This window comes from Antennarius striatus, chromosome 8, assembly GCF_040054535.1.
Source record: "Antennarius striatus isolate MH-2024 chromosome 8, ASM4005453v1, whole genome shotgun sequence".
NCBI lineage: Eukaryota > Metazoa > Chordata > Actinopteri > Lophiiformes > Antennariidae > Antennarius > Antennarius striatus.
In genome coordinates this window covers 16,986,828-17,012,905 of record NC_090783.1, presented here as the reverse complement: position 1 = coordinate 17,012,905, position 26,078 = coordinate 16,986,828, and the positions used below count along the sequence as shown (strand labels likewise).

The following is a 26,078-nucleotide window of genomic DNA, read 5'->3' as shown; positions in this document are numbered from 1 at the left end:
GAACGATGAGCTGGAGAAGAAAGAAGCCCTCCTGGCTCAGATCAAGGAACACAAAGAGGAAGTTAAGGCTCTGAGGGCCCAGCTGGAAACCCTCACTAAAGCTCAGCTGGACATCCAGACCATTCTGGAGCAGAAGACTTCCTCCACTGCTGTCCTGCAGTCACAGCTGGACAGGCTGAAAGACCTGAATGAAAGTCTGGAGAGAACTCTGCAGCAGGACAAGGCTTACCATGATGCTCAGCTGGAAGAGCAAAAAAACCAGACAGCCACTGTGATAGCTTCTCTGAAAGAGGCTGAGCATCGCCTTCAGATCAGTAAGGGGACCTGGCAAGAGGAGAAGGTGTCTCTTGTCAAGGACCAGCTGAAGATCTATTGCGCCCTGATGGAGAATGAGCAGGAGTTATCAATCTACCAGAGCCAGTGGAGGGAGGAAAGGTCATTTCTCCTCGAGGAGAAGGATTCTGTGAGGACCACTACACTGCAGAAACAGCAGGAGAGGAAAAACAAGAAGGAGGCCTTGAAGTCCCAGTTGGAGGAACTTGAGGCGCAACTTCAGAAGAAGACAAAGAAGAAGTGGTACAAGAAGCTGTTCAAGATGTGATCTGATCTGGATATGAAGGACTGGACAAACCTACAAAGGTAGGTCGTTATGTATAAATGTACGTATGTATGTATGTATGTAAATGTATGTACATTGTATGTATGTACAGTATGTAGGTAGGTAGGCAGGTACTTTCTGTACCCCAAAGAAAATTATTTGTCATCTGATCTCATACATTCACACATTTCATAAGACAGCGCAACTAAGAAAGAACAAATAAATACAGATAAACATTAATAAACAAAGGTAGATAAGATAAATAAAAAAGGAACAGAGATACATGGCTGAGGACGTAAAAACACAGCAAGACAAACATACCTGTAAGTGCATACATAAACAAATGTACATCTAAACAAAAACTAACAAGAATCAATGCAGTCACAGACTGCAACATCCCACAACACCCCTGAATTAGAAATTTTACCCTGAACTACTTGCATAGGTCAAAGATCAAAGCTAGTGCGCTGCCCTACTGTCATTGATCAAAGCACTAGCTTTGATCTGTGGTCCTATTCACACTGACCTTCACCCTCATCTTTCTTTCTTATCCGGTTCCTGAGTGTACAAAAGTTAAAATTTGACCTCAACCTAGTTTTCTCAAGGTCAAGGTCATCATCTCATTTTCATCCTCTTAGCCGCCTGAGTAATGTTCGGTGAAACGAACGAACGAATGGATGAACACAAGAACAATTACAATACATCACCACTTTGAACCGGGATGTAACTAAATATTTTCTGGACACCAAGTTTTCAGTTTTTTTAACACACTTTATCATATTGTTTCGTAGAGCACAGCACAACAAACAGCCAAACACTATAACTGAGCTTTAGTCTTCAGTATCCTGACAGCATGGAGACTGTTGGATATCGTTTACGGTGAAACATGCACTTGTCTCTGTCGATGAACAGTGAGTGATTTTTACAGTTTATGTCCTTTTCCAGGGTGATGCGAGACTCCTCCAGGTAGGACAGGGAGCCTCTAGCCTCACTCAGCTGCTGGTGCAGAGACGCGAGAGAGGAATCGATCTGCCTCACCTCCCCTTCCAAACTACAGATACGGAAAGCAGATGAAGCCATTAGGGAGATCAGAGGTAAAGTACAAGGACAGGGTGAGGCAAGGTGTACCTGAGCTGGGGTGGATCTCTGCAGAGCTCAATGTTGGGCCTGAGGGAGCGGAGGTGAAGTCTGGACTGAGCTACTCTCAGTGGAGGCTCAATGTTCTGGATGGCTTGCTGTAGAGCCACAATGTTCCTCTCCTGGGCTCCTATCTCTTCCAAGACCTGCAAATGCAATAATTGATAGACAAATCTACAATAACTGTAATGAAGTACAAAATGTCTTACTACAACTTCATACTTGGACCTCACTACTATTCAGAGGGAAATATTGTGCTTTTCGTTGTTTAACTCTATTAAAAACACCTCATGTTACATTGGGACAATGCAATTAGCACATTTTTGTAGAATTTTCTGCAACAGCAATCACAAATCAAACAAGAACCAAGGCAGTCACAGACTGCAACAACCCGCAACACCCCTGAATTCAAAATTTTACCCTGACCTACTTGCACAGGTCAAAGGTCAAAGCTAGTGCTCTGACCTACTGTCACTGATCAAAGCACTAACTTTGATCTACGTTCTTACTCACACTGGCCTTCTCCCTCGAATCTTAACCGGTTCCTGAGTGTACAAAAGTTCAAATTTGACCTTGACCTAGTTTTCTCAAGGTCATCATGTCATTTTTATCCCCTTTACTACCAAAGTAATGAGGTTTTTGTTTCATCTTTCTATCTGCAACGGTTGTGAAGATATTTGGTGGACAGACGGACGGACGGACGGACGGACGGACGGACACACGAACACTGCCAATTACAATACATCACTGCTCCGCGGGATAGAGCAAAACCTGCTGGCTAATTGGTACCTTTGCCAGCTTTATCTCCAGCTGGGTCTTGGCCTCTATCAGCTCCCCACAGCGCCGACTGAAGGCTTGGTCCACTCTAGAGCACTGGACTCTCAGATCCTCAGTTGTGTCCTTCAGCACTTGTTCTACCAGCCGTCTGACTCACACAGAAAGACCATACCTTGACTTAAAACCTGAACTATCGAGTTCACATCTTTAAATGAATCTTCAAAACACTGACCGTAGACTGTGGGTGGCCTGTTCTTCATGCAGGGCTTTGGAAAGGTTGTTTTGTGTAAAAGTTGTCCACAGTGTGCAGTTACTCACTCTGCAGCAATCCAAAGATTAAACCGAATAGAATTCATACACAAAAACACACACGTCCATACCTATTAATGTGCACACAGACTTACTGATCCTGCACGGTGGCTGAGCTGGGATGGTGTTGTGTATCTGGGCTCATGTTGGTACATCTTCCACTGTGATCATCAAAGTTATAGGCCTGGTACTTGTCAGACCAGTCCATCTCCAAGGTTTGCTTGGCCTCTCTGTTCATCCTGATTTACACACAGACATTAACTGAAGGAAGAGTTTCAAAGTAAAGACGTCAGCTTCACACGGTTTCTGCGTCAGACGGTTCAGCATTCAACTAACAGGATCTGACACTCACTTGATCTGAGTGACAACCTGTGCTGTAGTTCTCTTAACAAGAGCCTGGATGCTCTTGATCAGGTCTACCTCCTGCAAGACAGTAACAGTTAACGTGAGTAATGTTGCGCCCCCTGCTGGTGATGCTCTGCTGTTACATGAATCCAGCAGGAGACACTTGATGCTTGATACCGCTGCACTGATGCTTGATACTACTGCACTGAGAACAGCATAGGTAGGCCTGAAAGTTTTCTTGAAGAGTTTTCAATGCAGTCATAAAAATCCTATAGTCATAAAGCTCATACTGTTTTATGACTCTGGTATCACCTTTATGAGCTCTTCCTCCACAGAATCTCTGACCAGGTCCGGTCCCAGTCGTCTGGTCCTGCAGTTCAGGTTGTCGGTGGCGATGGCGTACGGGGTTTCGGTGGCATCCAGCGCCTTCTCCAACCTCTTCTTTAGCGCCAGCAGTGACTCGGTGTCGGCCTGCAGCTGGTCGATCCGCCGCTGCAGCTCGGACTTCCAGTAGTGGATCTCTTGCAGCCTCTCTCCCAGGAGCCGCGTTCCGTCGGCCTGCGTCTGGGAAGTGTCTGCCTCGGTGTGCTGGTACAGGGTTCTGGACTCCCGCTGGATGCTCCGGGCAGCTTGGTTGTCCGAACCGGCCCGTTGGAGGATGGTGTGGTAGTTGGAGAACCACTCCGACGGGGTGTATTTAGCCGAGCGGTACCCCGCTGTGGCCGAACCTGAAGACGGATTCGGGTCAGACTTCTTCACCGGGACCCCTTCCTGGGACAGAACTCTGGTGTCATAGTATGGCCTCGGCACGAAAACCTCTGAACTCATGGTCGGACAATCAAATGACAAGTGCAAAAAATAATGTAGTAAAATTTGTTCCAAAGTAAAAGTGGCACCGGTTCTTCCCGTCCCGGAGTAGATGAGTTGTGTTTGTTTGTGTGTCTCCTGGTTACCGTCGTTGGTAGGAACAGTTGTATGTAGAGGGATTAATTATTAAATGAATTGATGACATCAAAGCAAACCCTAACCCTAACCCTAACCCAGAGTAAAACTACTACTGATGATAAGATATCCACGGTAGTGAATGTTAAAATACTTGAATTATAATCCTCGCGGATTATTCACGCGTTTGGTTTTGAAACTCAAGTTTTAAACAAAAACATTTTAATAAAACCTGACCATTTCCCGCCCATATTTGGAAAGGCGAACGATCCACAATAAGAACTGGATTTACTGTGTAAAACTCTTTAGATGTGGGATTAATATACGTCAAATTGTCATTTAGCAGCGTGGTTGTAATTTTTTAGGCAGTTTATCTGTTTTGAGAATAATGGGTCGAAAGTTTACATACCATTAATTTAACATTTGATGACAGTAAATGATGAATGTTTAGTTATTTGTACTATTTCACGTTGGTATTGTTGCGATTGTTTAAAATTACTAACTTCTTTGAACATTGTTCTCACTATTGTAACTTACTATACAGCTAATACTGTATAATAACCTTGAAAACCAGATTTAGAAAATAATGTTAAAACATTCTCAGGTTTTAATTTCGCTTTAACACGCAACAAGCAAACTATGCGCGTAATGCCCGCCTCTGATCGTGTCGTCCAATGATATTAGAGTTTATCTTAGCGTGTCATCAATTCATCCAATGATATTTATATTTACGATGACGTCAGACACTTACCCGTAAGGTTCTAAATCGTGTAGTCACTGTGGTAAGCTAGCCGTCATTCATCGTTTCTCAATCTAGCCTTCAGGAATACACCAGAATACATTCATAATGGTAAGAACAACATACTTTATATAATAAGTGAGTGGATTTGAGGGTAAAATGTTTTAAAAATGCTAAAGCTACCCGGAGAGCTTTGCTAAACTAATGTCGGCACGTCACGAACGTATCCAAGCTAGCTCACATTAGCTAGTTGAAAGTGGATTTACCGCCAGGAGTTTCTAAATCAAATATTCTTTAACTAACTTTACTTTTCAAGAAATGCTTCGGATTACGGTACACAACAACATTAAGTAAGAATAATACCGGGTGGTAACTTGGAAGGATAACGTCAGCTGCATATTTAGCTTGCCTATGCTAGCTGCTAGCTGTTTATATTGTAATTTGTCCAAAAACATTATGCGTTATCTCTATAAATATTTGTCATGCCTTTTTTAAATCACTTCTAGTTTACGTTAGCAGTTGTAGTAGAACGTATCCATATTGTCAGCATTAAGCTACCACTTAAAATTTTGTTATTTTAATCATCTGAGATCTTTTCCCTGTTAAATTCTTTGGATAAGAGAAACCCTGTTCATTTACATGGACACATATCGTGTTCTTCATGTCTTAATCATGATATTTTACATTAGCCTCGTCCTTGGGTGACATCCTTATTTCCATCTTTTTATCATAATTCAAGACACTTAGAGTGATTATTAGTGACACAGAAACACTCTTGAGCTGAAACGGACCTGAATGTCCTGTAATGTCATTTAGCATGAAATTTTATCAGTTATTTGATTGAAAGGATTTGTTTTCTGACATGATTGATAAATCCATCCAAGTGTCTCGTCTTACACCGTCTTATGCTACCTCCCTTCTCACTTACTTCATCCAGTCTATTATGTCCTATAATGGTGGGGCCGTCATGGCCATGAGGGGGAAGAACTGTGTGGCGATAGCTGCAGACAGAAGATTTGGCGTTCAGGCTCAGATGATCACCACAGACTTCCAGAAGATTTTTCCCATGGGAGACAGGCTATATATTGGACTGGCTGGATTGGCTACTGATGTTCAGACAGTGTAAGTATGACATAGTGTCCTGGTTCATGGTGATGTTGTCTGTTAACTAAGACACAATAAATAGATTTTAGAATTACCTCCAATTGTAATATAGTCAAAGCTCTGGTGTAGTAAAAAAAAACATTTTGTGGCATTTTAATTTTTAAATTATAAAACATTTTTAGGAGGGATGAATGACAATGGTGTTAACTGGATGTCTTGTGTTTAGATCGCAGAGGCTTAAATTCAGACTGAACCTGTATGAGCTTAAGGAGGGTCGTCAGATCAAGCCCAAGACCTTCATGAGCATGGTGTCCAACTTGTTGTATGAAAGGAGGTGAGCAGTTATTTCAGGCCCGTGTGACTCGGATCCATATCATCCTTAACATCATCAGTCTTTAAAAATGTAGTCACAGGAGCTAAAGGATAATCTGGTTCACACGTGATCTTCTCCGTAAGGTTTGGACCGTACTACATCGAGCCCGTTATCGCGGGGCTGGATCCCAGAACCTTTGAGCCATTCATCTGCTCCTTGGATTTGATTGGCTGCCCAATGGAGACAGAAGACTTTGTTGTTAGCGGAACATGCGCAGAGCAGATGTATGGAATGTGTGAATCTTTGTGGGAGCCAGACATGGTAAGTAGCGTGTTACATTTGAAGTCACGCTAAAGCCTGCTGTTTGTTTACTGGATGATAACTACTACCAATTGACATGCACATATTTTTTAGTCTTAATCTTGCAAATTGAGGACCCATGGGTGTGAATGTATAATAAATATTACTAATAACATTTAGATGTGGAAATCACAGCACTAATCTTGAGATAAAAACTGTCATGTTATTTTGAACATGGAGATCATTTGCTCGAAACACTTAAGTTGAACTTTGTTTCCTGTTGTGATCATGAAGGAACCAGAAGACCTGTTTGAGACCATCTCCCAAGCAATGCTGAATGCAGTTGATAGAGATGCAGTATCTGGCATGGGAGTTATCGTGCACGTCATGTGAGTATAATGACAACACCAGTTTGCACAGATGAGGTTCACGTGACTCATGTTTGCCGTGACTGACCGGTTTTGTTTTCTGTGGCAGCGAGAAAGACAAGATCACCACACGAACCTTGAAGGCCAGGATGGACTAGAGCCGTTTCTCCGGCACGCCACCCAAGAGATGTTTTGTATACAAATAAATGCTTGTACTTTTTTTTCTCTTCTTGTAGGTTTTGTTCAATAAATGAACACCGGTTTAAACAGTGAGCTTTACTTGTTATTGTCAGAAGTAGTTGTGCATGAACTCACGTCGTGCACCATAAAATGCCACAGAAACTAAAACCCCTCCGTCAGACAATGGTTTGTTCGAACTGGAGCAACCCAAGGCATCACAACACCGCCTCAATGAGTTTCACTTTCTCCCCAGTCGTGATCATTTTCTGTCCCTCAGTCTTGTGACTAACCAACCCATCTTCTGAATACTACGTCCAACCAGCGCTTCACAAACTCCAAACGGAATAATTTTTACGAAGTCATGGTAAAAACCAGCAAGTCAAACAAAAATAAGATAAAACTCCCTTTAATATGCAATGAATCATTTTCAAGTAACTTTTTTTTCTAATGTCTTGGTAACAAAACAATACTGTATACAAACACAAAATTGCTACATTAATGTAAACAAGATATAAAAATGATCCATATGGTAATAAAACAAGTGTTTGATGCAGAATTCCCCTTTTAATGTGATTTTTTTAAAATCTTATACCAACCTCCACCAAGTCCATTTAAAAAAATATTCAAAAACAATTGGCAACTTAACATCAAACACAGTTTTTTTCTCTTTCTTTTTGTCGCTTTAGTCGTAACACTCAAATGCTGGGTTCAGTGGTTTGATGTTTCAACTTACTGGTGGAGTCTCATGTACACATCAGCCATGCATTTTAAATATTGCATTCATTTACTTGATACAACATCTGATTGTAATGTGTTTATCCCATTTTTCCAATTTTTCAGTGGTACATTTTGTTTTTCTGTCGTTATTAATGAGACAAAAGAAGCCAGATGATGACTGTCATAGATCTCATCATGCAAACTGACCATTCTGCATCTGTGCGAGTCGTTTACATCTGTGCGTGTGTGTGTTTGTGTGTGTAGAAATAAAATTAAAAATCATAAAAACGACGACGACGTGAACAGAAACTGCAGACGGTACTAAAAGACTGTTAATCGCTGAAGCTGGCACACTCGTTCAAGGCATTGGTGAGACAGGTTCCGTGCTGGCGTGAGGAGTAGCAAAGGTGGCCGAGGACGACGAAGAGGCAGAAAAAAATGGAAAAAGAACAAGGAGATCATCGAGGTGTTGTTCCAAATTCTGTGAGGGGGTTTCACAAGTGTTCCTTCTACTGGATGGTTGGGGGAGGAGCCAGGGAGGCGACAGTGGTGGTGGTGGTGGTGTGTCTGTCGATGAGGGACAGCAACAAACTCTGCGGATCCGTCCTGACAGAGCGGTGGCGGCTGTGGGAGGACACTGGTCGCTCGTTTTATATACTCATATGTATGCGTGAATGTGATTGGCTGGACTGGGAGAGGAGTTTATGATAAGATGTTGGACATGAACTCATAGAATCGTTTGGAGTACTGCTCTGGATTCACCGTTGAGATCTCCGCCCCCGCCTGAGAGACAAGGACCCGTTTAATAACACATCTGACATTAAATATCACTTATTTTATCATTTAAGTTTGATCACTTTGTGGTTTCTCAATCTTCTTTCAGCTGCGGGCTAAAGAATTTCATCGCCACACTTACCCCGTGTTTCACAGTTTTGGCAGCATGTGCAGCTTTTTTCTTAGCGTCGTAGTGCGTGAGGATGTCGATGATAGCCATGAAGTATACCTCCTTCTTCACAGCACCTGAGAGCAACACAGGAGAGATCTTTACTTCCACCTGGAAACAACTGATAAACGCTGATGTGACTTTATTTCTTATTGAAGTTTGTTTTTTTTCTCTAGATAACAATCTCTACATCAACTGTCCGACGGTTCACTTAAAGATTAAGTTCAGGAAGTCAGAGGAAAGTGAAACACGACCCTCACTGTCATGGCTCTTGATTGCGTAAACATCCACGGAGGGATCAAACTCCCCGGGGCCGAAGAATCCCCCACAGTTCAGAGGATTTCCTGGGCTGTCGGGAGGCGTGCCGAAGGAGCCTCCGCCCATCCCATCGTTCTCGTACTCCTCCTCCTCTCCAACTCCCTCCACGTCCATCTCCTCCTGCTCAGCCCGCTCCACATCATGGATGCCGACCAGGAGACTGTAGTCCATGATCTTTAAGGTGGCCAGAAACTGACCCACACATACACACATGTCGTTTCTGAGTCTCACATCCTTGGTCATAATATGACCAAAGTAAAGTTACAAATCTTGTAAAGTTACGGCACACCTTACTCTGCCTCTGATTGGCTAGGTGTGAGAAAGAGAGGCGTGTCTTACCTCTACGTCCCGTTTTAGCTTCTCCAAGAAGTACTTCTTGTTGTCGTCGCCTATCTGCAGCTTGTGGCCTTCATTCAGGAAGTCGTTGTCTTTAAACGTGGGGAGTTCTTTAGCCTAAAGACAAGGAGAACATGCTTGAACAAAAAAAAAAAAATGACGATGAGGTCACAGGTCATCTTGTTTATTGTTGGTCTGATTGGACAGAGAACATTTGAGAGCAAACGACTGTCTGAAGACGTTTGTCGACACGACACAAACACACCTTTGGCGTGATGCGCTCCAGCTGCTTGCTTTGAACTATTTAATTTAGGCGTCATCTGACAGGTTTGGTCTGGTAGGAGCGAGGGAGTTTATTTTTGTCCCGTCTCCTCACAGAGTAAAAACGTACCTTCTCCTTGTCGCTGGCTTCTCTTGAGACCGTAGAACCCTGGAAATGAGAGGACAATAAGAATAGAGTTAATTCAAAGCAGCTGAGGACAAATGAGAAGGAATGTTAGCATATTACCCACTTTTAACTTGTCTGGTGTCTTTTTAAACTGTCTATACTGGACAGGGAAGGCTACTTCCTCCAGAGAATAGTTGGCAGGAGGAGACACTTATGCAATGAAGGACTTTTTTTTTTCAGAAGTAGCAGCAGAGTGACTCTGCTTCATAATGAAATAGAATTTGTAACGTCACACCAATTACTAAAGACGACTGTGGCCTTTTTCCTAAAACGTCCACTTGTTTCTTTCAGAAAGAAAAAAACATTTATGATGGATGGAAGAGATTTACATTTTTCTTCAGTTCATGTATCTTCTGTTCCGTACGGCTGATGTTCACCTTCGTGTTTGCTGATGCATGATGGGGTTGTGATTCACGTAGGTGTTGTGCTCTACTGACGCGTCTTACCTTCAGGTCGTATTTGCGGTGTACAGTGAGGCGATGGCTAAATACATTCCTGGTCACCACCATGTACGTCTCCACTCCATCCACCGTTAGCCTGTACATACCCAGGAACTGAGGGAGCAGCGTGTTGCCATGACACTCCACTATAAACTAGAGATAAGCAGGAGAGAGAGTCAACAGGATGTGTGCGGCAGTTAAAAAACCTCCGGGTTGTGATTCTACATGACTCGCTGATTTGAGGGGCTCCTACCTGGTGATATTTCTTTAGGATGTTGTGCATCTCAGCGATGTCCTCACTGGAGACGGTTTTGATTACGAAGCGGTGGTCGTAGCTAGACAGGAAGCGGTTGCCAAAGCGACCCTGGGAGTCGCTGTTGAGAGGGGCGCTCCGGGTCAGCGAGTTCTGGCAAAGAAGGAAGACATTCAGCCGCATTCTTTTTGAAAGTTTCCTCTTTTTCTTCCAACCATTCTCATTTAATCCGTCCGCGCTCGCATCTCCTCGGCTGAACGGACTCACCTGGTAGTCCTGGTCATCGATGCAGAACCTCTCCCTCAGGTTTCTGAACACCATGGGGCAGTACTCTTTAAACTTAAAGCGACTAGGCAGGTTTTCTCTGGTGAGAAAGAAACAGGAACTCGTTACTGAGCAGAAGGAACAGGCCTGACTGACATGGTGTGGATCCATCATGACATTCAGAGCTTCCACCTTTTTTTCCAAATCAACATGCTCGACTTGTGAATACAACTTTTCACAATTTCTATTAAAACCAGTGAAAAATCAAATGTGATTTGTTCTACGATTCCAAAATTTTGCTTCCCTTATAATACGTTTAGAAAACTGTTAAATAGTTCAAAATCAAAAACCAGTGAAGTTGGCACGCTTTGTAAATCATAAATAAAAACAGAATACAATGATTTGCAAATCCCTTTCAACCTACACTGATTTGAACACACGGCAAAGACAAGATACTTAATGTTTGAATTGGTAAACCTTGTTATTTTTTGCAAATATTATCTCATCTGGGAGTTGATGCCTGCAACATGTTTCAAAAAAGCTGGCACAAGTTGCAAAAAAGACTGATAAAGTTGAGGAATCCTTATCAAACACTTATTTGGAACATCCCACAGTGAACGGGCTATGTGGGAACAGTTGGGTGCCATGATTTGGTATAGAGCAGCTTTCCTGAAATGCTCAGTCGTTCACAAACAAGGATGGGGCGAGGGTCACCACTTTGTGAATAAATACGTGCGCAATTTGTTGAACATTTTAAGAACAGCATTTCTCAACGAGCTATTGCAAGGAATTTAGGGATTTCATCATCTACGGTCCGTAATCTCATCAAAAGGTTCAGAGAAGCTGGAAAAATTATTGCACGTAAGCTGCAAGACCGAAAACCAACATTGAATGCCCGTGACCTTCGATCCCTCAGGCGGTATTTCATCAAAAACCGGCATCACTATGTAAAGGATATCACCACATGGGCTCAGGAACACTTCAGAAAACCTCTGTCAGTAACTACAGTTCTTTGCTACATCTGTAAATGCAAGTTAAAACTCTACTATGCACAGTGAAATACATTCTTAGGAGCGACCGTGGCTCAGTGGTAGAGCCGGTCGTCCAATGATTCAAGATCGGCGGTTCAATCCCCGCTCCCGCCGAGTCATTTGTTATTGTGTCCTTGGGCAAGACACTTTACCCTCCTTGCCTCCAGTGGGCCACTCGCTGGTGTGTGAATTTGTGTGATCGTTCCGGTGGTGGTCGGAGAGGCCGTAGGCGCAGATTGGCAGCCACGCCTGTCAGTCTGCCCCAGGGTAGCTGTGGCTACACACTTACCATCACCAAGTATGAATGAGGAGTGAATGAATAATGGATCCAATGTAAAGCGTCTTTGAGTGTACAGAAAAGCGCTATATAAATCTAATCTATTATTATTATTTTTGAATAACACCCAGAAACGCCAAGGGCCTTGCTGGGCCCAAGCTGATCTAAGATGGACTGACGCAAAGTGGAAAACTGTTCTGTGGTCTGACGAGTCCACATTTCAAAGTGTTTTTGGAAAATGTGGAAGAGAAGAACCATCTGGAGTGTTATAGACGCAAAGCTCAAAAGCCAGCATCTGTGATGGTATGGGGGTGTATTAGTGCCCAAGGCATGGGCAACTTACACATCTGTGAAGGCACCATTAATGCTGAACGGTACATACAAGTTTTGGAGCAACATATGTTGCCATCCAAGCAGCGTCTTTTTCATGGACGCCCCTGCTTATTTCAGCAAGACAATACCAAGCCACATTCTGGAAGAATGGAAAAGAATTCCACCTGAAAAGCTTCAAAATTGATCTCCTCAGTTCCCAAACGTTTACTGAGTGTTGTTAAAAGGAAAGACGATGTAACACAGGGTTAAAAATGCCCCCTGTGTCAACTTTGTTGCAATTTGTTGCTGCCATTAAATTCTAAGTTGATTAATTATTGGCATAAGAATATAAAGTTTCTCAACAAGAACAATTAATATCTTGTCTTTATAGTGTATTCAATTGAATATAAGTTTAAAATGATTTGTAAATCATTGTATTCTGTTTTTATTTACTATTTACACAACGTGCCACCTTCACTGGTTTTGGCCACTGAGAGAGTACGAGCCGGCGTACTCCTGGTACCGGTCCCAAACCCAGATTAACAGAGAGGCTTGTGTCAGCAAAGGCATCCGATGTGGAACCAGTACCAGATCAATCTCAGCTCCACACCCTTTAGTCCATTAACAGATCATCACAGAAGACACAGATTCCACCTTTAAAAGACGATGCTGACAATGCAGAAGCTGAGGTGCCTACTTGTTAAATAGATGGTTGTCCACTTTGATCTTACTGTAGGCCTTAAAGTCATCTGGCATCAGCATCACTGGAACAGGCACGTTACTTAACTCGTTAACCTGAAGTGCAGAAGACAAAAAGAGAAACGACAAGAGTTAGAACAAAAGAGGGAAACGCTGATCTGCACAGTGAACATGAAAACCAGTTCTAGTTTGGGTGTAATCGAGCTAACAGGGAGACAAACCGATGAGCAGCCACCAGCGAATGATAATCTTCTTGGCAGCGGTAACAATTATGGTTAAAACAGACTCCTACACCAACAACACAGTTTTCTGCAGTTCCACTCACACACAAAACCAGAGCACTACGAGAATAAACTGACAAACCCGTGTGTTTATAACCCGGTTGGTTCTCAGGTACTGTTGAACTGCATCAGTAACACATCTGAGAATCCAAAACAAACATGCTCAGACTGAGCCAGACAGTAGTGTTTCTGAGGACTGCTTCAAAAACACACAGACTTGGATCTTGCACAAACGGATCCAGACACGGATGAACTTTGAGAGAAGTCTAGTGAAGATGAAGTTAAAAAGCAATACGTGGAAAAGCAAGGAGGAATAGTGAGATACCGCTACCCCAGAGAGAAGGATGACGCAAACCGCCTTAGATGAATAAAGATAAGGGATTAGACATGATTAAAATACCTGAATAATTAGAAACTCAAATCTTGAGCAAAAAAAATAAAGTTGATGTTTACATAGCAGATGTATAATTATTTAATTGTGTCGTGCCAGGTAGCTGTTTCACAGAAGAAACATAACGGTTATAAACTCACGACACGTGACCACTGCTACGAGTTGAGCAGCTGTAAACGGACTACTTGTGTTAGCGATCTGCATTCATCTACAAACACACCATCAAACACGGAGCATCATCGAAACTCCAACTGACACTGTGTGGAAGTGAAGTCTTGCAGCATCCCAGCTCTGAAAAAAACACATTCAACCCTGGACTGGAAGACTTGGACTTTGATAAAAGTCTGTTTGTTGCTTGAGATCAGCTTCACACCCACACAGCCAGTCACAGCCTGTGTTTCACCCACATATCCACTGCGAAAGTTCAAATCACTGAATGCTGGAGATGCTGCAGTGATAACCATATCATTAACTACCACCTAAACTCCTAGAGCGCGTTGCATTTAACAAACCAACTAGCTTTTGTTGTTCTTCTGATGCTGCGCAGACAGCAGAGGGCTCTGATGAAGACAGGAAAACACATTTGTCTTCTGATTGTGTCAAATCTGACTAGTTTTACAGGTTATGCCCCTTGAGCTCAATGAAAGCCAGGTGCATTTGCTGATATTATGATTATTATTATTACTGTATTCAGTATTATGACATAATTACTGAAGGGGGTCAGTAATTATGTCATGATTACTGACCCCCTTCCCTTCTTTTCTCCCCCCCCCATCTCTGTGAGCCAAGCCCTGCTCGGGGGTTTGTGCCTCATAAAAGACAATTTCTTATCAATTGAAAATCTCTGCAAAACAGTCTGATCTAGACATCCTTATTGGGAAACGGAAAGACATTACCGACCAAACTATCTGAACACACAACCATGTCTATTGACTGAAATAGTGGAATACACACACACAGACAGACACACACACACACACAAACATATAAAGGATGTGAAAACTTATTTTGACCCGACTGGAAATGAACCCACACTTCCAGAAACTTACAACCTTGCCTGCACTTTAAGGACCAATCACACAAAGTGTGTGTCTGTATGTGTGTGTGTGTGTGTGGGGTGTGTGTGTGTGTGTGTGTGTGTTTGTAGGTATACCAGGTATAGTACACATTAGGTACGCATACTGGTGTGATCCCACTCCAGGTTCTCCTCGCCATGGGGAACCTGACCTGAATGATTTATTTTTTCTGCTAAACCAACAGCGATGATGGAACGAATGGTGGAACCGTGGGTTCAAATCCAGGCCGGATGGAGTTCGCATGTTCTCACTGTGTCCTGCGTGGGTTCCTCCTCCCACCACCAAAAACCAAACAAAACAAAACACACACTGTAACATAACTGTGACCCTACAACCACAGTTTAATGAGTGGTAAATCAAAGAATGGAGGGAATCAGCGCTGGCAGCTGGATGCTGACACGCCCGGAACAGATTTAAATCCACAGGCGGGGTGTTGTTTACAGCTGGGGGCTGAAATCTGTGCTGCCTGTCACACCCCTCCCGCTGCATGGCTGCTGTACCGCCGGAGCTCACGACCAGCATCCACACACGTTACGATCCAACATTCCTGCTAGAAGCAATGATCCAACAGGCTAACTAGATAACCGAGTGTTAGCCTCGAAGTGCCTTGACAGATAAGAGCAGCCGGCTAACAAGCTAACAACAAACGTTTAAGGTGGACCTACCGTATGGTTGACACCCCACATTAAAACGCTGAGAATGGGCTCGCTTGCACGGAATAATTTCACTTTCTGTCCAATAAAGTGTTTCTTTTTCGTCTTGGTTTTGCTGGCGCTGACAGGCGCTACGCTGGTGCAGTTAGATGACATGTCTCCGGCCGGGATTCAGGGTACGCAAGACGGGACAGGAGCGGACCTGTCGCTCGGAGCCTCTGGCGACGAGCAAAAAAAAAAAAAAACAAAAAAAAAAAAAAAGAAAACAGGAAGGTTAAGGGCGTTTTAAAAAGTCTATAAGTGCATTGTGCTCATCGCCCAACTCGCAGCGAGTCTCTGAGAAGGTTCTTGTCGGGAGTCAACGTTAGAGCATTTTGCGCCGTCACCACCCTTCCTCCTCCCGAGCAGGCCGCGGCGGAGCCAGCGAGCAGCTAGCCAGCCATCCGGCTACAGCGCAGCCTCTCTCCAGGCAAAAAGCTAAGAAATAAACCGAAGCGATGACTCTTATCTTCTGTCAGATTCTTCGTTCCAGCATTAATGTTGTATTATTTTACTTTTTAGTGAGTACTTCCAACATGGTGCGCCTAAGATTGTTGTCAATCACCACCAAAAAAAAAGCTCTACGTTTGGGGGTTCCTCAAGATGGCGTCAATGGTCGTTCCACTACGCGATCAACAGCGCCCCCATCAGGCTGCTGGTGGAACTGCCGGGGTTCCCACATCCCAACTGGTCTTTGACTGCAGTTTTAAAAATAGCTAAAAAATGTGTAGTATTTATTTATTTACTTATTTCTTTATTATAATTATTTTATCGTCGTTTTCTCATCGGCACCTTGTTTTAAGATTGCTTTTATTGATTTCTGTTTTATCTGATGCGTTTTTGATGATTGTTGATTGTTAAAATTAGTATTACATTATTCTGTTTCATGTTGATATACGTTCTGCTGGCTCCACAAGGTCCCCCCCCCCCTTCTTTATTAGTATATCGGAGCCGTAACACCAACACTGTGATGAAACACTTATGAAGGAAAGCCTGTGTCATGTTATGAAAAGTGTGGGATCCTCTGTTTTTGGAGTTTTGCTCGATAGTGAAATTTACATGCACCATGTAAAATGGAAGAAATTCCCTTTGTTGTGGGATTTTCTTTTAGCGCAAATGACATTAGTAAATGAATGTTCTAATTGTGACACAAGTTATGTTCCTTGTATTACTGTTATTCCAGCGCCATTACCCTCCTGTGCATGCCAGCCTGCCTAAATAATAACACAAATTTCATTTATCACCAGCAATCCATTTATCAACTAAAATATAATTTCCAATATTACAAATAATGTGTAAATATAACATTATTTGTTGCTACCGCAACTTAATGATTCATTCCTGCAGCTCTGCGGGGCCTCACTCTGAGGTCCGCCCCGGGACATGAGGCCTGCAGGGCCTCTGTCTGCAACGCACACTATTTAATTTACAGTCACGCAAACGCGGGGCGTGGCAGACACGTCCCCCCCCACCCCCCCACCCGCATGCTCGGTGATGATAATAAATGAATAAACGACGGTGTCCGATGTGACGGCGCGCACACACACGCAGGACTGAAGCGCACAGGTCGCCCGGGCCCCCGGAGGATCCCCTGCGCCCTGAGAACCAGGCGACAAAATAATGTCACGTGATCCAAAATGGGCAGTCCTCTGACGGTGCTGAAAAAAAAGCCATTTTCTGGCGCTGCTGCAATTTCTGTCCAAGTCCAAATAATAAAGCTGGATCCTCGTTGGGGAGGAGAGGGAAACTTTTATGTCTGATCAGGTAGGATCGAAGCGTCTTGATCGCTCTTCATCGGGCGCATCGCCTCGCCGTTTGCTGGGGCGCACGCTGCGCGCACGGTGTCACATTTTGAGCCTCTCTTGTTCGCCTCCTGACACAGCCCTGTCAGTGAATTTAAGATGGCTGCTTTGTGTACCAGTGTGATTTTCTGTGGCTGTGCACCCCCTCTCAACGGTGATGGAGGGTTGTTGTTGTTTTTTCTCCCCCCCCCCCCCTGGATGTGCGGTCGTGGCGGCCGGTCGGACGGGCGCCGCTCCGCAGAAATGCTCTTTGTTGCTCCGCTTGTGGAGGAGCGGAGCTGATGCACAAGATGAGGCCACACTGGGGCGATTCGGTGGTCGGCTGCTGTGCACCACCACACACAGGCTGCCTTTAGCTGCAAGCCTTATTTATCACTGTATCTTAACCAGGTGTTCCTGCTGGTCATCGACCGGCTTGGTCGTGCGTTTCCAAGCTGCTGTCCCGGGGACGAGCTCAGGACTCAGCCTGGGGGGGGGGGGGAAGGACCGCGGCTGCCATTAACGAGCACACTAGGAATACAAAGTGCTAATCCCGACCGGGCATTACGCACACGTTTGTCGCTGCTTGTGCCAGAAGATGTCATGTTTTGTGTGTTTTTTTTTCTTCCTTCCACAGATCTGTCCAGATGAATAAAATGCAGCCCAATCGGATCAAAATCACAGATCTGAATCCACACCTCACATGTCCGCTGTGCGCTGGGTACCTGGTGGATGCCACAACCATCGTGGAGTGTCTGCACTCCTGTAAGTTCAACTTCATGCACACACAAACACACACACACACACACACCGTCCTGTCGATCAGAGACTTCCACCTTGACCTTAGTGCTCCTGCAGATTCAGAGGAACAGTTAGAAATGTGCATCCAAGAGGAGGATAAGGTTTATTTGCTGCTGATTCCTCGAGGGTTGGAGGGGAAGGGAGTGATGGAGGCCAGTGTGGTCCAGACAGTGAGTGTCCGGGGTCTGTTGTGTCCAGGGTTTCTTCATTGTGACCCCTGTGTGAGATTTTACCTCGGAGAAAATGAGTTAAAACGTTTTCCTTCTGTGTCCTTTAACCCTGTGCAGTTTGTAAAACTTGCATCGTTGCCTTCCTGGAGACAAATAAGTTCTGCCCCCGATGCGACGTCCAAGTTCACAAGACCTGTCCGCAGCTCAGCATCAGGTGAGTCACGGCGCGTCACATCAGCCGTCATAGAAAAAAAACAACCCTGAGTTCTACCGCCTCTGGACACACGCTTTCCTTTTTTTTTCCCAGAGCGGACAAAACTCTACAAGACATCGTGTATAAGCTCGTCCCGGGGCTATTCAAAGGTAAGGCTGCTATTCATGATGCCATAGGGGCAACAAAATAGAGTGACGCACGTTTTGCCGTTGACAGACTCTTGTTTTTCTGCACGCAGATGAGATGAAACGAAGGCGGGACTTCTACGCAGAGAATCGCGTGCTGGAACCGGGGGAGGTGGTGGAGACGTTTAACATAGCGGAGGATGAAATCATCAGTCTTTCCATACAGTTCTACGAGAGGAACAAGTCAGTTAATCATCTCTCACGCTCACCAAAAACCCAGATTGTGATCGGTTTTACTGGAAAATACCTGCAGAGGCGGGGTTTTGGAAATCAAATGGTGCATAATGATTGAAATCTTTTCTTTGTTTTGGCAGAAACAATGAGAGGCAGCGCTCGGAGATGGAAGGAGACAAGGTAGAATGTCTGCTGAAGCCTCCGCACGTTGTTTCACGTTGTTTTGACGTCGTCAGTTTTGGATTCATGTGTTCCCTCTCTGCTGTTTGCTTTATTCTCAGTCCAACGGTAAACGCTTCCTGCAGTGCCCGGCAGCCATGTCCGTCATGCACTTAGCGAAGTTCCTCAGAAGCAAGATGGATATTCCAAACAACTACCGGGTAAGTCCACACTCCTGCTGCTGTGATCATCGGTACACGCTCACGTGTTTCAGACGTGTGAGTGAGTTTCTGGGGCCTCGGGTTTCTGGGGTCTCTCGGCCTTGGTTGAATTATATGATATATGATATTATACGTCATGTGACAAACTCAATATTATTCCAGTTAGAAGAAAGGGGTGAACAGCAGGTGTGTCGCTGGGAATGCTGGGAAGAATAAGGTTCATTAGAAGAAAGATCTACTTTAGGCCGTCAGAAACTAAGCTCCTCTTGTCCTCCATGTAGAAATTAAATATATTTCATTCACAAACGTCCTGGAGAATCCAATCGCAATAAGTCCTGAATACATAACTGACCAATCAGGGTTCATTAGAAGTAGACCAGCATAATTACTTTAGCTCCCTTTCATTTAGGCTTCCCAAATAGCGCCCCCTAGGTGAATTACAACTGGTTTTAGTGTAACGGACGTCAGGCGTGATCGGCTGCAGCTGCGTTTTACATGTAATCTAGGTGGCTCAGGCGATACGACGCACATTTACACGTCAGTGTTGCGAGCATCGCTAACGTGAGGCACGGGAAACGACGCAGACGCAGGCAGGCTAGAGAGGTGTCTCTGGGTATTCTGGGGCATCATCTGTTTTTATTTTGAAATTTGATCTCAGATCAGATATCAGATCAGATATACAAATCTGATTTCAGATCAGATATACATCCCATGAACATTTCTTTACTACTGACTTTTAATGACATTTGATCCGTGGGTCGAGTACAAGGGAAGGAATGGATCATGTTTAGGATGTCAACTCTTTTTCGACCATGTCGAGGCGTGGCTTTATGATATCCTTGTGAGTTGGGCAGGAGGATGAAGATGCTGATCCATTAAGTTACAGAACTAAACTTACTTACCGTATTTCATCCGTTTGTGAGGTCTGTGATTTTCAAAGGCGGTTTGCGTGGGGATCAACACGTTGTGTGAACATTTGTATGCTTTGTGACACCGTGTGACCACTGGTTTGACCTCACGCTACAGGTGGAGGTGATGTACGGAGATGAGCCCCTGAAGGATTACTACACACTAATGGACATCGCTTACTTCTACGAATGGAGACGGGTGAGTGACGAGTGATGACAGCTAACCTGTCTCAACATGTCAAAGAAAGTTTCCCTAAATCCTGATCTGGATCAGCGCTAACGTTCCATTACCTGTAAGACGAACTCCCAAGTCCGTCTGTTAGCTTTTTAATAATTCTGCTAATAACCGGATCCAATCACTTAACCTCCCTGCAGAGGTAAACACAAGCAGAGATTACAGCAAACAAGCAGACATGAATATTTAGTAGACTTTTACCAGTTTCATTCCTCACATCTAAAACCAAGAGTCAACATTAGCTGTGAATGAAAGTTGCATGATGATGAAATGCTAAGAGAAATGTTCTCCTGATCCCTCAGTTCCTCAGCAGGAAATCTAATCCGGGCTGCATTTGATTTGAATGCTCCTGATAGACACACAGCTGCACAAGGGAGTCGCGCAAGCATCGTCTCCGATGTTTAAAATTGAGACGATGCGTTTTCACGAACACGGAGAAATGTACAGTAGAACCTAGAGATACGAACTGCTGGACATACGAGTTATCTGAGAGACGAGCCGTCGCTCTGTCCAAAATCTGAGATACAAGCAGTTTTTTGGAACACCACCACATGTTGACGGTTGGATACAACATCAGTGAGACCGGATCTCGTTCACGTTGGTGAAGTAAAGATGTAGCTCGTGTTTCTTTTCATTCTTTATCATTGTTTACGTAACTTATACTGAATGTAGTTATTCACAGGTGAAGTCTGCGTGTCTATTGGTTGATAAAAATTGTTTTCATAATTTAGTGGAGGTTTTTTACGCAGGAATAGATTAAATGTATTCCGTTTTTTAAATGAGGAAATGTTTGATCAGTCACTGAATGGATTAAACTTACATCACAAGTTACTACTATACATTTATTTCTTGGCTTGTGATCATTTAATCAGTCTTTAATTTTTTTATCTCTTTAAAAAAGGAATAAAGGATTCTGATTTAGATTTGCCCTCTCATTGTACAGACTGGACCCATCCCCCTGCAGTATCTGGTCAAACCCACCAGGAAGCGCAGGAGGCTGTCCCAGTCCGCCGCCCAGTGCCACTCCGACGGCATCAACACCAGCCCGACGTCAGAAAGCGACTCCCAGAGCGACAAAGTCCACAGTCCCGCTGCAGCCCAGCCGCCCCGAGCTTCCTCCCAGTCCAGCCCTGCCTCCCACGACCTCTCTCCTGCCATCCAAAGCCCCAACGGTCTCACGGTTCCCAACAGCACACAGCGACACGGCCTCGCCTCCAAACAGGGCGCCATCACACGGAAAGTGACTGTCAACGGAACGAGCTCCGGGGCCGGCAAGGAGGAGGCGAGGGGGGCCGACAAAAGCGATTTGCCTCCGACAACCTAACGGGATGTGCGATCCCCGCAGGGAGGACAGTGTTTGAATCGCTCCCCTCTTCCTGTCTTTCTTTCTGCCGAGGGAAGAGACGAGCTCCAGACTTCTTCCTTCGGGACGAACGGGAGGCAGATTTCTGGTCTGGCCTCCGAGCAGGAAGGACGAAGAAGTGCAGCCAAATAGACACTCATGTGCGTATGTGCGTGTGTTTGCGTGTTTAGAATAGAGCAGTGCTCACATACAAACTGTACAGTACGTATCAAACGTGAGCATGTGTGCGTACATATGTATAAACTTATCTTTTATACAAGATATTGTAATTGTTTTGTATTGTATATGCAGTGGGTCTGTTTCATTTCCATTTCATGTGGCTCCAGAGAGGTGGAGACCAAAAGCTGAAGCTCTGCAGGAGCTGGATGTGAAAAACAAAAAAAAACAACAAAAAAAACCAAGCTAACCCTCACCTTTTGAGCAGTCATGTTAGTAACTGCTGTCCAAGTGTCCAGTATATTCTCACCAGGTAACACAGGTACATCACATGCACTTTGTTAAGGTCAGATCACAGTCTACACCGACTAGTATTTCCCCAACAGGAGCATTTATACTGACAGAATTCTCACAGCGGTTGAAGAAGTCAAAAGGGATTTGAATATTTGCCCATGTTTATTATAGTTCCATAAGGTTCGACATTCCCTTTTTCTTTTCCACAAACGTTTTTTCAGCCATAATGTGCATGTTTTAGGTCAATAAAATGTTTACTTCTGATGTCTGAGAGTCCTGTTTGATTCCTCGAGGTGATGCAGGATTCGTTGACGGATCGTCATCATCGTCAGCAGCTGTTTTCGAGATGAATTACAGGTTCAAATGTCTTTGCTTAAACCGCTTTAATGTGCAGCGTTCATCATAAAGACACGACAGAGGACGTGTGTTTAGCCTCGGCTCAGATTTCAAGTAAAAGAACACATTGGTTAATTCAAAGTGTGGATGTCAGAATGTTGAAGAGGATGGATGGATGATGGATGAATGCATGGATGGATGTGTTCATGAGGACACGTCTAGGGCAGGTGGTGAACATAACTTCAAACAGGAACAACAAATGATCCTAGAATCGCCCATGGTGCAAAATCTACTGGAGTGTATCCCTCACGTGCATGACAGGAAACAAAGACCTCTACTGTCATAACACTGAGAAGGAAAACAACAGATAACACAACAACTGTTGAAACACGGTCCATCAGTTTACATTTGCTGCGTTCAAGGTGTGCAAAACGGCCATGAAAGGTGGACCCCTGGACGTTCCTGTCTCCCCCTTTCACGAGTGTGTGTGTTGGTGCAGCGGCGCAGACACGATGAAGTCTTGCTTGTGCGTTCCATCGCAGTACGGCGGGTTGTTGGTGTGTTTGCAGCCACACAACCAAACTGTGGTGTCCTGTTCTGGGACGAAGCGTAGCGGCAGCAGGCCCGGGGCTTTGGTTTTGTGGGCTCCGTCACAGAAAGGCTGGAAAAAGTCAGATGGGATCAGCAAACATCTTGGAGGGGGGGTGTACACTTCAGGTGGAAAAAGATGACGTGACGGTGGTACCTGCTTCTGGCTGTGCCCACAGGTGCACCACGAGTAACGCTTTCCACCCACCAGCTGCACTTTGAAAGGTTTCTTGGAGGGGATCACGGGTTCTGGAGGAAGCGTGGAGAGAAGGGCCTGTGGATAAAGGGACATGGATTCTGTGTTTCCTACAGAAACTGGAATAAGGCAGCCGGAAGGGATAAAAGCAGCTATTGGTCAACTGTGTCCAGGTGAGTCAAAGCTTTATAATAAACCTATAATGAATAAAAACAGGTGTTTCTTAAGTTGATGCTCATATTTTATTGTATAACTCAATTTTTTTTTTAAAAAAGAAATGCTAAATTATATTTAAAAAATATATAGGAATATAGTTGACATGTTACACCACATGTTACATGTGACATGTTACACCATAACACAAAACGTGACAGCAGCAGGTCAGCACTCACATAAACGACAGAAGAGTCGTGGTTTACCGTCTGGGCTGTCAGAGCCGCTATCAGACGTGGTCCGGAGGTCAAACCGAGCAGTTTACGGTTTAATGTCGTCGCCATTCCGCTCGTCTCTTCCAGTCTGCTGTGAAGCCGGTCAGAGGTCCGGTGCGTCACAATTACACAAGCCATAAAGGTGAATAACGCCGGAAGTTATCGCTTCTTTTTCGAGTCTTAATGGTGTTGGGCGACGTGTTTAAGGCTGCAACGCCGCCCCCTACCGGTGGCAGCACGGCGGTACAATAATAAAGAAACTACATTTAAATTTAATATCAAAGTATGCATTTTGGATTGTTTCTGGTACACCTTCCGGTTAAATAAACATATTTTATATATTTTATCTGTGTAATTGAGCCCTGTTTGACCAAAACTCAAGTCAATTATGATTATTTCTTCTTGTCATGTATTCTGCCCCTGTTTTATAAATCCAGCAGAAAGAAGCTTCCAGCCTTCTAGGGACAGAAGAAATCACTTCCTGGAGGATGATATGTAAGAAGCTGAAGGTAGACACAAGTTAGCACTTTTAGGTTTAATGTTTGCTTCCAGATAGATGGAGATATTGAGTCTATCCAGAAGGAAATTGTCCAACACACATATTTTATCTGACATAAATATGACAAAAGATCCTGTAAATACCACCCACATACATAAATGTGACACATTTGATATGAGAACATGAATAATACAAAGCTTCTTTAACACATTTGACTCTCACTATTTCACATGAACTGTCAAAATGCAGTCGACTGAGTCAAAATATTCATCAGACATGTGTAAAGAGGACAAAATGATGAAGGACATCCTTTTTCCATCAAAAACAGTACGTATATTTTGGTTTAATGTTCAGTTATCCTCTGTGGTCACACTTCAGTCACAGATACAGTTTCTTAGACTCCCGGTGCAGATGTCTTGAATGACACTTATTTAAAGACGCCTCTTACTGACTTCACTAAATCACGGAAGATGACCTTGAAGTGTGAGCCGTCACAGAACGGCGCGTTTTTGGTTTCCTTACAGGCACACAGCATGACCATCCTGCTGCTGTCCGGGGTGAAGCGCAGGGGGGAGATCCCGGGTGCTTTGGTCTTGTGAGCGCCATCACAGAAAGGCTGGGAGAGAGTGACACAAACATGTGAGATCACACAGCAGGAGGTGATTTGTTTTAGGATGGATGGATACATGGATGCGATAAATGCAACTCGGAGGGTGCATCTTTCCCACCTATGAATACTTATTACAACCCCTGTGCCATTATTCTGTCTAGATCATCGTCTTGCATGAGCAAAAAGGTGTTGGGCCTGCTCTGAATGAGTTCAGGCCATGTAATTCAGTTGAACTGAATGAGAACCTCACCTCACCTGTTTCTTACTGTGTCCACAGGCGCACCAGGAGTAGCGCTTCCCAGCAGCCACCTTGACCCTGTAGGGCAGCCGGGCAGCAGGGACCGACTGACCGGACTGAGAGCAGCGGCGAACCTGCAGACACTGAACAGCATCACACGTCACAATGAGCGCTGCATCCACATCAGACTCATGTGATGCTTGATCTTTTGGTGACGTCATTCGTGCCCAATTTATAATTTATTACCCAGGAAGTTAAGAGATCTAGTTTAATAATTGTCCCACAAGCTTAAAAAATCCATTCTGGGTCCAGATGATGATCCGGATCACCATCTGGAATTTGACGGACTGATCTTTGGACGGTACCCTGCGTCTGCAGAACAACTCAACAAGCCAACCAGTAAAACCCTGACCCGGACCCAGATCACTGGTGAACTCCCCTGTATCTCCAGGACGCTCATTGGAAACGCGTCAGCGCAAAGCGCGAACGGGGAAGGCTGTTTCGTCTCGTTAGTGGAGGAACAGACGTCCTCTCCAGACGCACGGACTTAATCCAGCCATTAAACGCATCACGACAAAGACCTGCGGGACAACAGAGACGTCTGTGTTCAGAAGGTGTCCAGGATTCACCTTCGACGGGAAGACGAACTCAACTCCTGGCGGTGGTCTGGAGATCTGCGCGCATCCTCTGCGCGCCGCGACCAGGACGCAGCTCGGGTTCATTCTGGAACGCAGTCTGCACCGGATCGGGATCGAATTCGGTTGTCTGGGACGACGGCACCAACTTCAGGTAAAGTTCACTTTCAACATGGCCTCTGTCGCTCCAGCCGAAGCCACTCCTTCACAGTTGAGAGCTCCATTCATCCTCCTCCTCACTCTCCTCCCCCTGCGCCTCTTCATCCTCCTCCTCCTCCTCCTCCACCACAGGGGCGG

At 44.5% G+C, this 26,078-nt stretch overlaps 5 protein-coding genes across 10 annotated transcripts; 2 read left to right on the top strand and 3 right to left on the bottom strand.

Annotated features, from left to right (window-relative positions):
• Positions 1-1,435: 1,435 nt before the first annotated feature.
• Positions 1,436-4,031, bottom strand: tekt4 (tektin 4). Its single transcript, XM_068322167.1, has 7 exons — positions 3,479-4,031; positions 3,174-3,244; positions 2,917-3,060; positions 2,745-2,831; positions 2,525-2,660; positions 1,727-1,881; positions 1,436-1,649 (listed from the first exon to the last, which is right to left on the bottom strand). Exons 1-7 carry the CDS (start codon positions 3,992-3,994, stop codon positions 1,436-1,438), a joined length of 1,323 nt encoding a protein of 440 aa, XP_068178268.1. The 5' UTR covers positions 3,995-4,031.
• Positions 4,032-4,845: 814 nt separating this feature from the next.
• Positions 4,846-7,205, top strand: psmb3 (proteasome 20S subunit beta 3). The gene is made up of 6 exons (XM_068322053.1): positions 4,846-4,958; positions 5,785-5,969; positions 6,178-6,285; positions 6,408-6,585; positions 6,859-6,953; positions 7,042-7,205. Exons 1-6 carry the CDS (start codon positions 4,956-4,958, stop codon positions 7,088-7,090), a joined length of 618 nt encoding a protein of 205 aa, XP_068178154.1. The 5' UTR covers positions 4,846-4,955; the 3' UTR covers positions 7,091-7,205.
• Positions 7,206-7,502: 297 nt separating this feature from the next.
• On the bottom strand, positions 7,503-15,708 carry LOC137600430 (phosphatidylinositol 5-phosphate 4-kinase type-2 beta). The gene is made up of 10 exons (XM_068322049.1): positions 15,564-15,708; positions 13,149-13,246; positions 10,835-10,931; positions 10,568-10,720; positions 10,321-10,467; positions 9,818-9,856; positions 9,430-9,543; positions 9,033-9,282; positions 8,746-8,849; positions 7,503-8,612 (listed from the first exon to the last, which is right to left on the bottom strand). Exons 1-10 carry the CDS (start codon positions 15,705-15,707, stop codon positions 8,532-8,534), a joined length of 1,227 nt encoding a protein of 408 aa, XP_068178150.1. The 5' UTR covers position 15,708; the 3' UTR covers positions 7,503-8,531.
• A 434-nt stretch (positions 15,709-16,142) lies between these two features.
• LOC137600431 (polycomb complex protein BMI-1-like) lies at positions 16,143-23,011 on the top strand. 2 transcript variants are annotated; one of them, XM_068322052.1, is made up of 9 exons: positions 16,143-16,280; positions 18,009-18,136; positions 18,460-18,556; positions 18,650-18,705; positions 18,795-18,924; positions 19,056-19,095; positions 19,197-19,295; positions 20,322-20,402; positions 21,382-23,011. In XM_068322052.1, the coding sequence occupies exons 2-9, from the start codon at positions 18,019-18,021 to the stop codon at positions 21,760-21,762; spliced, it is 1,002 nt and encodes a 333-aa protein (XP_068178153.1). In that variant the 5' UTR covers positions 16,143-16,280; positions 18,009-18,018; the 3' UTR covers positions 21,763-23,011. The 2 variants fall into 2 exon arrangements, with proteins under 2 accessions (XP_068178153.1, XP_068178151.1); XM_068322050.1 differs by lacking the exon at positions 16,143-16,280 and adding an exon at positions 17,089-17,354.
• Positions 23,012-23,054: 43 nt separating this feature from the next.
• LOC137600433 (CDGSH iron-sulfur domain-containing protein 3, mitochondrial-like) lies at positions 23,055-26,025 on the bottom strand. 5 transcript variants are annotated; one of them, XM_068322056.1, is made up of 4 exons: positions 25,776-26,025; positions 25,164-25,289; positions 23,764-24,914; positions 23,333-23,449 (listed from the first exon to the last, which is right to left on the bottom strand). In XM_068322056.1, the coding sequence occupies exons 1-3, from the start codon at positions 25,866-25,868 to the stop codon at positions 24,726-24,728; spliced, it is 408 nt and encodes a 135-aa protein (XP_068178157.1). In that variant the 5' UTR covers positions 25,869-26,025; the 3' UTR covers positions 23,333-23,449; positions 23,764-24,725. The 5 variants fall into 5 exon arrangements, with proteins under 5 accessions (XP_068178155.1, XP_068178156.1, XP_068178157.1 ...); XM_068322057.1 differs by having other exon boundaries at positions 23,333-23,424; XM_068322058.1 differs by having other exon boundaries at positions 23,359-23,424; positions 23,791-24,914.
• Positions 26,026-26,078: the final 53 nt, after the last annotated feature.

Excerpts from the sequence above, each read along its gene's own strand:
- tekt4 (XM_068322167.1), bottom strand. The coding sequence starts at position 3,994 with ATGAGTTCAGAGGTTTTCGTGCCGAGGCCATACTATGACACCAGAGTT. Across the intron at positions 2,661-2,744 it reads CAGGCCACCCACAGTCTACG|ACGGCTGGTAGAACAAGTGC; the intron begins GTCAGTGTTTTG and ends TGTGTGAGTCAG. Across the intron at positions 1,882-2,524 it reads TGGAGATAAAGCTGGCAAAG|GTCTTGGAAGAGATAGGAGC; the intron begins GTACCAATTAGC and ends TTGCATTTGCAG.
- psmb3 (XM_068322053.1), top strand. Across the intron at positions 5,970-6,177 it reads GCTACTGATGTTCAGACAGT|ATCGCAGAGGCTTAAATTCA; the intron begins GTAAGTATGACA and ends TCTTGTGTTTAG. Across the intron at positions 6,286-6,407 it reads AACTTGTTGTATGAAAGGAG|GTTTGGACCGTACTACATCG; the intron begins GTGAGCAGTTAT and ends CTTCTCCGTAAG.
- LOC137600430 (XM_068322049.1), bottom strand. The coding sequence starts at position 15,707 with ATGTCATCTAACTGCACCAGCGTAGCGCCTGTCAGCGCCAGCAAAACC. Across the intron at positions 10,721-10,834 it reads TCGATGACCAGGACTACCAG|AACTCGCTGACCCGGAGCGC; the intron begins GTGAGTCCGTTC and ends CTTCTTTGCCAG. Across the intron at positions 8,613-8,745 it reads CCAAAACTGTGAAACACGGG|GCGGGGGCGGAGATCTCAAC; the intron begins GTAAGTGTGGCG and ends CTTGTCTCTCAG.
- LOC137600431 (XM_068322052.1), top strand. The coding sequence starts at position 18,019 with ATGAATAAAATGCAGCCCAATCGGATCAAAATCACAGATCTGAATCCA. Across the intron at positions 18,137-18,459 it reads CGTGGAGTGTCTGCACTCCT|TTTGTAAAACTTGCATCGTT; the intron begins GTAAGTTCAACT and ends AACCCTGTGCAG. Across the intron at positions 19,296-20,321 it reads ATATTCCAAACAACTACCGG|GTGGAGGTGATGTACGGAGA; the intron begins GTAAGTCCACAC and ends CTCACGCTACAG.
- LOC137600433 (XM_068322054.1), bottom strand. The coding sequence starts at position 23,937 with ATGGCTTGTGTAATTGTGACGCACCGGACCTCTGACCGGCTTCACAGC. Across the intron at positions 23,450-23,763 it reads ACGACTCTTCTGTCGTTTAT|GCCCTTCTCTCCACGCTTCC; the intron begins GTGAGTGCTGAC and ends CTTTATCCACAG. Across the intron at positions 23,249-23,332 it reads GTGGGCACAGCCAGAAGCAG|CCTTTCTGTGACGGAGCCCA; the intron begins GTACCACCGTCA and ends GACTTTTTCCAG.